Source organism: Pithys albifrons, chromosome 1 (genome assembly GCF_047495875.1).
Source record: "Pithys albifrons albifrons isolate INPA30051 chromosome 1, PitAlb_v1, whole genome shotgun sequence".
Classification (NCBI taxonomy): Eukaryota; Metazoa; Chordata; class Aves; order Passeriformes; family Thamnophilidae; genus Pithys; species Pithys albifrons.
The window spans coordinates 26,154,131-26,166,925 of NC_092458.1; the positions used below are offsets into that span (position 1 = coordinate 26,154,131).

Genomic DNA, 12,795 nt, shown 5'->3' on the forward strand with positions numbered 1-12,795 from the left:
AACCATGTGGACAATAACTGCATGCACAGGAAAATTCCCAGCCATCCAGGAATGAGGTTACATCAATAAAACTTCAGTCTGTGCTCTCAGATCAAATAGAAAAGGGACAGTGTCAGTGCCCCTGACTTAAAAAGAAAACACTTCAGCAAGGAATTATCTGCAGAAAAGGGGAAAGGCCATCCTGACATGGCTATGTCAGCAACTTCTGTACCAGCAGAGATGCTTTGGAGCACAGCTAATATAGACAGTTAAAGACAGAGAAAATTTTACATGTGTTTTGATCCCTCAAACAGATACAGTGCCTGAGTAATTTACCAATTTTTCAATCAAGAACACTTGCTAGCATTCTGAAGTTATTAAAAACCCCAGTATTTAAGCTTAGAAAATGCAAAACTTGCCATTTTCCACGTGTTGAACTGGATAGTTATGCAGCTGTTTTATTACCAATTCAAATGGATAAAAAAGGTTTAGTGGTCTTGAACTAACAGCACCTCTGAATAAGAGAAGCCTTAAATGTAAGAAAATGTGCTAACAAAACACAGCATCTCACATATACTTTTTCAATAAGACAACTCCAGAAACTGTTGTTAACAGTTGCTGCATCAACAAATGTATTTTTAATACAGTCTGCACAGACACATTACAAAAAGAAATTATCCACAGAGTGTGACATAAGGAAAACTGAAGGATATTCTGATCATATGGAAATACAAAGGAAAAAAGTAAATGTATACTCATGGAGCAGAAGTAGCAAAGTAACAAAAAGAAAAGAAAACAAAAGACACTAAAATTCCCACAATCAAACATTGTTATTAAAAGTTACTCCAGAGGCAGTCCTTCTGCACTCAAGAATCAACACAGAATAATGGTTGTTCCTCTATATAAAAATAACAGTTTAAAGCCCAAATAATGGAAACACATTTGAGTCATGGCACTTAAAAGCAGGTTACAATTGCAAAAAAATGTTTTAAAAACAAACAAACAAAAATGCTTATGAGTAGCAGAGGTCCATAGCACATTATCTCAGAGGAAAAATATCATTTTGGACTATTTTAAGATTATGGAATGTGAAAGTTAATTAGAATAGTGGAAGAACTAAAACTACAGGAATTATCTCAGTAGCATTAGAAAAAAGTATGGGCTGGAGAGGAAAAATATTGTGACAAAGAGGAGAGCTAAAAGAACAGATTTTAACTTAATACAAAAGCATATAGACAAATTTTTAAAAGGACATTGATTTAAAAAGTATGGACTCCATTAACAGTGTTTCTTCATTGCAAGAGATATGGTTACAGTCTCAGTTATGAAGTGTTGCTCCAGCTTATATATTAATTTATTTTGATCCATAACCAAATGCTGTAACTACAATTGGACAAACTACGCCCCTACTTGCAACTTTCTTATTACTGAAGACTAAATGTGATGTAGACCACGACACCCTGAAGACTTCATTCCTGAAGAGATATATATGCAGTACCGGTAGGATCCTGATGATTAATTTTGGGTAGCAGTAATTAAATTCCATTACATATAAGGAAGCCAGTGTCAATACTTCATTTTGATGATCTGAAAGCATTATATGCATGACCTAAATCTTCCCAGGTTCATACAGAGTTTAGCAAGTACAGACAGAATTCTCTATTCCCCGTTCTGTCTGCTTGAGCAAAGAAAACATATACTGCCTATGGATCCAACAAAAAATGTGTGTTTATATAATATTACAATATAGCCCTTCTCTTTTAGCTTACATGATTAATGACATATCAGAGAAAACAGAAGGGTATTCCTTGTTAACCTCATTCTGGGTTTACTATTCTTTTTATCTCGCAGATTCACTAAAATCAGGTTTATGCTTTTCACTGTAAGAGGTTTACATGATGAACCAGCTGTCAATACATTCCTAAAGAGGATTGCAGGTCACATGTCACTGATGTGGCTGAAGAGGTACTCATATCACTTCTAGAAAGATAAGAAACAAAATAACATTTGAAAGTGCTTTTACTTTTTTATTTTGTCAGCAGCAGAGAAAATAAATTATGTAAACACAACAGTGGGTGGAAAAGCCCCTGCCAAATATTTACCTACCCTACTCAGGGAAGAATTGTTTTAAACCAGAGTTAGACTTCTTTCAATAAATTCCTCAAAAGCATAGTGCTTCCTCCCCAAACATCAAGTGCAAAGCCCCGCTAGACATATCAGTTCAATGCAGCTGCCAGCATGGCCATCTGAGAGAGACACTTTCATAATCCCCCAAGGCCAGAGCTCCACTTTGGGCAAGGGAGACCTTACACAAACTCTGCTCAAGGATACCAGGGAGTGAACGGCAGGTAGACTGTGTGTACTGTAGCACAGAAAGAGAGTAGCTCTGAAAGTGTGAGCATAAGCCTTCAGCCTTTCACTGCTGCTTCTGAACGATGCTAATTCACAGGCAGTACTAACTCAGTAGCTTCTGCTGCACTTCTGAAAACTGTAACTGTCAATCTGTTTTCTATTTCACCCTGCTCAAAAGAAATAATATAAAAATGTGCAAAGAAAAAAATAAGTTGAAAAAAAACAATCCAGGTGCTTTGCTTCTGAAACTACCCAGTTCTGACTCCAGTGCACAATGCTGTCCTTGACTTAGCTCCAACCTGCTGTGGACAGAGCTCTGTGTGGTCTCTGTCTGCTGCTGGTCCATTAGCACATTATTGCAGGTTGCCCCTGTAGCTCCATTAGCCCCTAACAAGCAGAGAATTGCTTGCTTGGTCACTGTCTATAAGGATTTTGGTGACTCATTTGTCAGCTTTTGCTGTATTTCAGAGAGTAAATCACTTGAGCTCCTTATGAACAGTAGGTTTTTAAAAGAGCCATATGATTTGCCAGATTACAGAATGTGACCCTTTTTTTTTTTTACTTCACTGCCTAATTTATTCCATCTGCATTAATCTATTTTTCCATCAACTACATTCAATTTAACATGAACTTCAGTTCTTAAATGTATGACCATCATTATTTGGGAAATTTTTTCTGTAGTTGAGGAATGATTTCCAGTGCTTCTGACAGAAGAGGACAAAAGACTCTGATGCTAATTAATTCTAATAGAAGAGACATTTAAAGTTTTGAGCAGACTGAAATATTCCTATCACCAGCAGAATTTTGCTCTAAAACACCTACTCCAACAGTAAGCTATGAAAAGAAAGAAGGAAACAAAGGAAGGGTTTCTTTCTGTAACCCTTGCAGGATGAGATTGTTTTCCTTTATGTCTTCCATGGTTTTATGTTGTTAACATGTCTTGGTTTTGTTTGGAAGACCAAGCTATAAGTACTCACTACAAAAAGATATTCAGGGTAAGCAAAGAATGCTGCTAATTCAGCTGTCTGGCTTCAAGGTTTGGGACTCACAGGTTCATACTCTTTTTTTAACTGCAGCTCTGGGTGGAATTGAAGGGGTTTTATCACATCCCAGAACTGATTGTGTCAGAGTCTGGCTTACAACAACGGCATTAACTTGTTTTTATCTAATTCAATCCATAGCTCACTACCCTCTGATCTCACTCTGTATTTCACACTCTATTTCACCCTCACACAGTGTCCCTTTGTAGCTGCATGGAAGGGTTTCCATTTATCCTTTCCACTATTCCTAATATCTCTGCATTTTACTGATCTCTCCTTTCAAATGTTTCTTCTTCTACCTGTGCCTCAAAGTCCTCTCTCCTCCCTTGGCAGCTGCCTCTGCAGCAGTCTGGGCAGAGCTGAAGCTACCCAAGCTTTCACCTGATCACCCTGACTATTGGGAAAGGCTGCAAACCCTTCCTCTTCTCTTTCTTCAGGCCTTTATACTTAAAAAATATAACAGTCATTGGAAAAAGAAGCCAGAGGAGATAAACAAAAATGTTGATTTTCAAGAAATTTTCTTAGAAAATAGAATACCTGAGTTACAGTTGCTGTTTCAATTGATTTTTCGTTATATATTTAAAATTTCACATTGAAAAAGAAAAAAAAATAATATAGCCCTGGAGTCTAGTGACCCATACACTTACTCAAGAGTTAGAAGATGTGTCTTTAATACCCCTCTGTGCAGAGATTGTACATCTACCTCCTTTGGAACATTCACAGTAAGGAAGCTCCAATAGCATCACTTCTTTTTTGACTGGACCATGAAATCAAGATGCTCTTGTCCTGTGGTCTCCGCCTTTATGTTCTGCAAAATCCATGGGCTTCTGCTCTACCTCAGGGTCATTGAGGATCAAGCCTTAAATTTAAATGACCCAAACTTACTTCATCATTCCCTTTCTAAACTACTTTTTGCTTCACCTTCAGGTCTTGTCGTGTTCTATCCCTCAACTGCAGAGCTCAGGCCCACAGAAAAGTTGTCATGTTATCATGCAGACCATCTACCACCCAACACCAGCACCACGGGGGCTGCCTATCCCCATGTCAACCCAAGGCAGTGATACACATAAGGACCATGAATTTCCAATGCTTCCTAGTCACTGTCAGCAAAGATTCAATTGTTCTTCCCGACATAAAATTTTTGCATGTCTACATAGCAGGAAAATTGGGACAAAACTGAAACCTCACTAATTAATAATTAATCATTAATTGGTATAATCTGACGACCTCCTAATGCAACGTTATGATTTCTGCAAATTTTTTAGTATGTCAGAGCTGCCTCCTGCATACATGCACATCAGCCAAGATGAAGCACATAGAACAATTTTTCAACAAAATATCTTCATGAAGACACACTGTCTGAGTTATTTGAGTCATCTTCCATGTCTAGCTACACCTCATGTCAGCTACTGAAGCCCCAGGCATGCCATCCTGCTCAACTGTGACTGTTCCTGTGCAAGACATTCCTTTTCAAAGTCTGACTGACTGGTTGGCTCAGCCCTTCAATGTAGAAAAATCCTTTCTGACATTAAAAGGCTTTCCTTGTTTAAACAGAGGTTTACATGAGGAAAGAGCTGTCCAGCCCCAAAGAGGATTGCACCTTGTATGTCACTGGCATCTTTCCACAACTGGTCTAAGAGGTCTCACAAAGATAAACCCTGCATAACCATATTATTAAGCATTAGGCAAAAGAGCAGCTGCTTGTAAAATTTAAGTTTTGTGCAATGTCACAGGGAGTCAATTGAAAATCTGATCTTTGGAGCTTAGTACACTGAAAATTTTTCACTGAGTGCCAAGTTCAGGTTTTAGCCTGACAATTCAAAAAATGAGAAGCAGTTAATGAGTGCTCTTTCAACAGAACACTTAGAAGCATAAACTAATAGTGGTGGATTCCTGTTTACAAAATCTTCTGTCAGAATCAAAAAGCATTTGAGTGGCTACATGGGAGCACTATGGTTTTAGTTTGTCAGTGGCAGAACAGAAACTGTGCTACATGACCAACCTCAGATACCATGAATAATTATAAGAAATAAGTACTGAGATGATGAATAATGCACAGCAATAAAGAAATTAAATAACTTTGAAGTCAGGAGAACTTACTCTGAGTGAGATCTGTTTCTGTATGTTTCTTTAAAAGCAAAAACTATGTTAAAATCAGTCTTTTGCTGAACACAGCTTCTTTACTCAAATGAAGTCAAACCTTCTCCTTAAGTTACATCATACAACCACATTTCAATTAGAAAAGTTATGACTTGAAAACTTCGTTAATATTATTTGTTCACTGCATGTCATAGCATTTAAACATCCTCATGGTGTGCTGGTTTAAAGGTAAACCGGCAGGAGAAACAAACTCACCACAAGAGAGATTATAAGTCAGAGTTACAATTTAATAAAAATATTACAATAAATGCAAAAGCACAAGAAGAAAATTGTTTTACCCCACAAAACCCAGAAGTATAATCCAGCACTCTGGGGCACAAACAATGGTGTTTGTTAGCCCCTGTGCTGAGACCTACGTGGTTCCCCCAAGTCCAAAGTAAAGGTGAAAAACCTGTTGGTGCAGATGACAGTCACAGCCTGGTCAAGAGTGGTGTTCTCCTCCTGTCGAGGTTCTGGTCCTTCTCTGGGTCTGCCGAGTGGTTTTCAAGTTCCAAAACCCCCAAGATTATATCCCTTCAGGTCCAGGTGGGACTGCCCAGTACCTCCCTCAGGGCAGGGAAATACACAATGGGTGATCTCACTCTGAGTCATGGGGTATTTTGGAGCCATTGATGGCCCATTAGCAGATGTGACACCTCAGGCTGGATGTGAAGGTGCTAACAACTTCCTGGAAGGGAGTTATCACAGCTCGTATCTCATAGGCTTCTTTCACACCCAACTTATATCCTCAGAGCCGGGGTGTGCCCTGGACAGCTGCTGCAAATGGTCCATTGTTAACAGTTCATGAGAAATGGTATAGAGGGTTTAGAATACATAGCTTTGGTCACACCCACACAGTGATAAAGTGGTCCCAGCCTGCTGAGCTAGGACATGGGGAATCAAAACTCAGAAACTTTCACTATGGATAAGAAATTGAAAGAAAGACAGAAGTGTCATGATTTAGGCAGTAAGCAAGATCACCAGGAGTCACGTGAGAATGGCGGAGGAAGTTTGCTATGAAGTCATCTGTCTGTCCTGGACTCCTATATAATGTTTGTGTGATTTGACATGAAAAGTCAGAATGGTTCCTACACAAACATGCAATTATGATGTGAAAATGACTCTTTCCCTCTTTAACTGTTTAACAGAAGACAATCCCAATTTGCTCTAACAGCCAAAGATCAAAATTAGTCTTGGGATACACACAAAAAAAGGTGGTTTTATTGGGTTTGAGGATTTTTTTCCTTGCATCTTTTCCTCGGTCTGAAGAAGCTTTTAAATTGTCACATAAATTTTACTTATTTAGACAGCAACCATGTCATCTTGACATCTAATTCTAAATCTCATAAGTGTCTTTTAAAAGTAGCAATACATCAACATAATTAAAAATCAAAATTGAGATTTATAATCCCTCATGGCTAAAGGCATAACTTCACTCTCTTACTGACTTTTCACAATACAATAGCTTATCTTCTCCCAGTTTCTCCAACTAACAGGATACAAAATTGCAATCTATCCATTGTATTGTTACAAATCTATAATTCAACAGACATTTTTAACTCACTGATCTTCTCACTGCAAACCTGTCTCCCAAGTGATTCTGGGACCACATATTCAGGGCAAAGGAAGAGTTGCATCTGGCTGATTTTTTTATTATTATTATTTTTCTTACATAAGTGTGCATTACATAAGTGAAACTGAGGGACAGGAGAAATGCTGAGCAAAATAGTTTTGCTTGACAAAAAACAAATTCAAGCAGATTACAAATTTTAAAAATATTAATTTTCATTATCCCATAGATGAATCTTAATCATAGAATATGCTGAGTTGGAAAGGACACAATTAGAATCATCAAGTCCAACTCCTGGCCCTGCACAGGTCAGTCCAAGAATTCCACAATGTGCCCAAGAGCATTGTCCAAACACTTCTTGAACTCTGTCAGGCTGTGTTGGTGCTGTGTCCACTTTCCTGGGAAGCCTGTTCCAGTGCCCAAATACCCCCTGGGTAAAAAGCTTCTCCCTGACATCTAATCTTAACCTCCCCTGACCCCATTTCATGCCATTTTCCTTGAATCCTTTCACTGGTCACAAGAGTGAAGAGCAGATTTAATACCAGGCAACAATTATGTTCAAATTTATGCTTTGAAGTTAAGAGAACAAATACTTTGAAGATGATTTTTAGCTCTCAAGGTATTTAAAACTCATATCATAATATAGTAACACAGAACATATCTAAAAAACACTCAGAGCTAGACTTAAAGATGACACATTACACACCTATCTTTATTTAAATGAGGCACAAAGAATAAAGACAAAAACTTCCAAGGACTATCATATCAAATGACCAGCAAATTCCAGGGCCAAATTCATCCAAATATAACGTGATTGGAGTAATGTAAAGTAATTGCTTGCATAGGATTAAGAATTCCTATTAATTTCATTTTTGTACAGGCCTTTGATACTCACAAACTCCTAAGCCAAAATCATCTAGCTTTAACCCCTTCCCTTCCACACAAAGGAGGATTTCAGGTTTCCTTAATGTAAAGCTATGCTGTTTTTTTCCAGTGATGATGAAGCAAAAGGGGCTTTTTGAGGGGCCACATCCTGCACATACAGAGACATGATAGAAGGAAGCAGCCTGTGTCTTTGGAGATGTCAGTGCTGTCCTGAAGAGTGTTGCCCATGCTGCTACAAAGCAGCATGGAATCCTCCTGCAAGGTAAGGAGCTCAGGAAGTTGGCTTGGACCAATGTCTATTGATTGTAAAAGCCACTTTCACATAACTGCAATAGAAAAGAGGCTGGTCAAGCCATTGATTAAAGGTTGAGGAAAATGAGAGAAATAAAAAACCAAAATTCAGACTGCACTGTCATTTTTCAGTACTTTTAAAATCTGCATTTCTATTAGTCCAAACTACACCACAATTCAGTGTAAATATACACCTAGGCCAGGTACATTCCTGCTGAACTGAATGCCACTGGAGCTCATAGTCCACTTCAGAGAGCCACACCTACATTTCCCAAAGTGAGCAGGACTGAAGGAAGTACCTTGCTCACAACAAGGCACACAGGCTTATTTCTGGGGGAAGAATGCTCTAGAAAGACAAGGTCATTGAAGTGATCCAGTGTGGATGGTCCAGGCCTCCTCACACAGAGCCACAGGAGCCTAAAGCAATGCCGTAAAAGCTGGAGTCAGAAGGTACTGCTCTTCAACATGCAAAGTAAATGAGAAGGCCTTTTGACAGGCAGGCAGCCTGAGACAATATGGACTGACCACAAACACCTGCAGGACTGTGCTGCAGTCAAATAGAAATGTTCAGTCCAGAATGTGGTGGGCACCTGTGCCCCCAGAAAAAGGGACCCACTCAATGAAAGAACACTTTCTTACAGGTAGTTTTAGAGACCAAGATAAATCTCCTGCTCTGCTCCATAGATTCTTTGGGAATTCTTGTCTCAGTATACATTTGAACAATTCAGAGAACCTGTGAATCTTATCCCTGAAAGATAATTCAGCAGTTTACATTAGGTAGCTACATTAAAACAAACCATACAGATGTGCCCATTTAGTGAACCACTTTATGGGGGGGGGGGGGAAAGGATTTGATCTCCTCTTTTTTAGTCATTTAAAGTTTTCTCTGCAAGCAAAAGAACAATTTACATTAAAAGCTAATTCACATTCTAATGAAACTAATCAAACAACTTGTGAGTCTGCAAAGGTTTATGCATATTTTTATCTGCATTCTGTTGAGTAGTCTAAATGATTAAGGGTAATTACTCATACTAGAGGGGTCATACAGGTCACGTCAGTATTTGAACGGCATCTCATGTATACAGGTTAAAATATATGCTATGAAGAGTCAGATAAAAATCAATATTGGAGGAGCAAGAGGTAAGGATCAACAAGAAATTTTGGAAGATCCTTTCCTGAACCCTAATACATATAGAAAATTAGATATAGAGTTGTCTGAAAGGGAACATGGACATGGCTATTTAATTGTACATCTGTTCCTAAATCACATAGTCTTTTAGCAAAAGACTTGGAATTTCTGCACTTGCAGGAAGATGGCTCCCCTGTGATGTGGTATTTTTCATCTCTGGCTCCTGTGACCATGACTACCAAACTGTGGCTCAGTAAGTTGCATACTGCCAGTACACAAATTCGTACCACTCACTGAAAACTAACAGAAAGAACTTTAGCCAGAAGGGTGAGAGCTGGTCCTGTGACAAGGCAGTAAACTGCACTGGTAAAGAAAGCTGTAGCAAGATATAGATGTGAATTTGCAAAAGAAAAATGTTGTTTCCAGATGCAGTCAGTCCTGCCCTTACCCTGCCTTCCTTCCATCCTCACATATATGTTGTACTTACCAGGCTTTTTCAGAACAAGACATTAATGTGCTGAACTGAAGAACTTTTACAAGAGTGTCAGCAAATTTCTTAGTCAATACAACAAATCTTCAAATACTCAAGAAAACAGTTTCTAAAGTATTTATAGGATTTTTATAGTAGAGCTGATTTTTTTTGTTAATATTTGGAAAGCATAGCTATAAGAATTTCCGGTTCTCACTCTGGTGAAAATACTTTCAGTTGTGCATAAAACCTTGAGTGGATTTGCTGTAGGTAAGAAGCACAGCAAAACTCATCCAGCTAGCCTGGTTCCCCCTTACCCAGATCAGGACACTTACCAAAATGCCCCAAAATTCCCTTCTTCCCAGTATAAGCACATTTCCTTCTAACCAAGGTGCAGGGGCATGGAACAGATCTTAGCCTTGCTCAGCAAAGCAGAGATGTAACCAGCATGCCCAGAACTGTAGGGAGCCCTCAAGACCACACTTCCCACCTGAGAGAAACAGCTATGGAGAACCACATAACGAGGAGGGAAGCAGAGAGAGAGAAATAAAAAGAAAATTCTGTTCTTTGAATAAAAATTCTAGCTGACTGCAGGTAAGACCCAGGATTCTGATATTTATTACACTTCCAATTCACTTTAATTTTGCCATTAAATAAATCCTACTTTAGTGGCTATTTAATTTTAATTAGTTAAAAAATATCTGACTTAAACATTAAATTGTTTGAAATCTATGCTGTTTTTTCCTGATTTGTAGCCATGCAACAAAGTTCTCCAGTATCCGGTTCCAGAAATTGTGCTGGCATTCTACTCACCACTTGCTCAATGCAGACACCCCCAGGCAGCATTTCAAGGCCGCTCTGCAGGAGCTTGGATTAAGTACAGCACTTCTCTCACTTTAGGCTCTGTCATATCATCTCAAAATTTGCAAAACTACCCAACAAAGTTCACACTCCACCCTGCTTGCCTTCCACTCACTGTGGTTGCTGCTGGTGCAAAGCTTGATCCATCCTGCTACCAAAGCGGTCTAACAAAGTGAACATGTGAACAAGAAACATTTAAAAAACACCTGAAATATCTTGGGATCTGTGAAATATTTCTAAACTCTTACAAATAGAAGCACTGATGTTCTATCTGTCACCACAGGAAAGATTAATATCTCTGCCTACCAACCTGCACCTTTCTTGATGCAGAAGAGGATAGATGAGGAGCACACACCTTGAATACTTGATAGATGGTGTGTCAGCTGTCACCACTTAGTGCCATTAGGGGTTGTTAGTGTCATTTTAGTGTTCACAGCCTTAGCTGTAGTGATTCTGTTTATGACTTTATGCTGCATTTTTGGGGTGGGATGTGAAAACTGCTTTATCTCTGTGTTTTCTGACACCAAGCAGGGAAGAAAAGCCAACTGCCTGATCTTGAAAACACAGTAAAATTGGCCCATGGTTGCTATTAAAGCTGATATTAGTTTAGAAATCCAGTGATCCACAACCCCTCCATGGCAATTACAATTGCTCTGATGCCCCATTAAGCTTCCAGTTCTCTGTGTGGGTGGCAGAAAACAATACTCACTTAATGAACATATGTATCTGCTCTGCAAGGAAATAAAAATTAATTTGGATTTGGAGAAAAAATATTCTGTTTGTCCTTATTCTTACCTTCCCTGCATAGGCACAGGAGTGAAATCCTTCCCCAGAGCAATGCAGTCATCCTCCCCTATTGCTGATTTTTCACATAGGTTCTGTGGTTCTCCAAGTCTTGCTACCATGCCATGGTACTCTTTTAATAGACGCAGCTCACTGCAACTGCTGGTCACTGGTTTGGCTGCCACCTTTGCAGATAAACTGGTTTGATGTGAAGATGTCTGATTCAGCTCCATCTCTTGTTTTCTAGAAATTGTACTGTCATCTTTGTTGTCAAAATACATCTGTCCCTGGTGGGTGTTCTCCTATAGAAAGTGAAAACAAATATATTAGGATTAAATTGAATTGACTCAATGTTTACTTCAGTGCAAGCTTTTTAAAAATGCCAAGTGTTTTAAGCATCTTAAAACTTCAAAATTAGCCATATAAGAAGCATTGAAATAAATAAAGAGATGAGTCTTCCACCTTTTCCATGTCTGCCATGATTTTCTCCCACAAATTTCCCAGCCACTTGCACCGACTTATCCCATAAAATAAGCCAAAATCATCTCTGCATCAGTGGCACAAAAGCTGCTGCAGAGGAACATCTTTCCAGCTTCCAACAGTACTGCTTCACCACCACAACACGGCTTTTCTCCAGCAGCTGCAGAGGCAGCAGCTTCATGGAAACCACTGCTCTCCTCCCAGCCCTCGGGCTCCCTCAGAAAGCCCTGTCATGCTGCAGGTCTGCTTCAGATGATGGTCTCTCAGTTGGCAGAGCAGGTACTTGAGTTTTATGAAGACAGTATGCCATTCCAGCAGTTGCCATTTATGAAATGGCATTTATGAAATGTAAATCAAATCTTGATGAAAATTATGTTTTATTATATGATTATTAATGGTGATTATAACAAAAAAACCAGTGTAAAAGGGTCAAAAAGCTTTTATGCTCTCATCATTAAAATTCAGTGTGAAAAATTATAAAAAACCACTTCAGAATCCCACAAAATGCACAAATCAGACACAATGACTGAGTTAAAGATCAGCCTGCCTTAAACACATGCTGTGGAGTTTAATCATGGGAATATTTCAGCATAAAGTGCCAAAGCCACTGCAGAGGACAGCAAGAGCTCAGGAAACAAGCCCATCAGACTTGAACATCCCATGGTGAGGGAGCACAGCCTTGTCAGACCACATACCTGCTCCTCCCTGCAGAGATCTCAGCACAGGACACACAGCACTGTGGGGCAAAAATAGCACAGTAATAGGCTCTGCTTCAGTCTCAGTATGAGAAATCACTCGAAACAGAAATAAGAAAAAG

The 12,795-nt window shown here is 39.0% G+C and overlaps 1 protein-coding gene across 1 annotated transcript in view; it reads right to left on the reverse strand.

Moving 5' to 3' along the window:
- The window catches only part of OCA2 (OCA2 melanosomal transmembrane protein), a 207,992-nt gene that overhangs the window by 167,840 nt on the left and 27,357 nt on the right, over positions 1–12,795 (reverse strand). The window contains exons 2-3 of the mRNA XM_071570096.1: positions 12,674–12,714; positions 11,511–11,800 (exon numbers count right to left, since the gene is read on the reverse strand). Coding sequence (XP_071426197.1) covers positions 11,511–11,779 — 269 coding nt within the window. The 5' untranslated portion in view covers positions 11,780–11,800; positions 12,674–12,714. The remainder of the gene's footprint in view (positions 1–11,510; positions 11,801–12,673; positions 12,715–12,795) is intronic.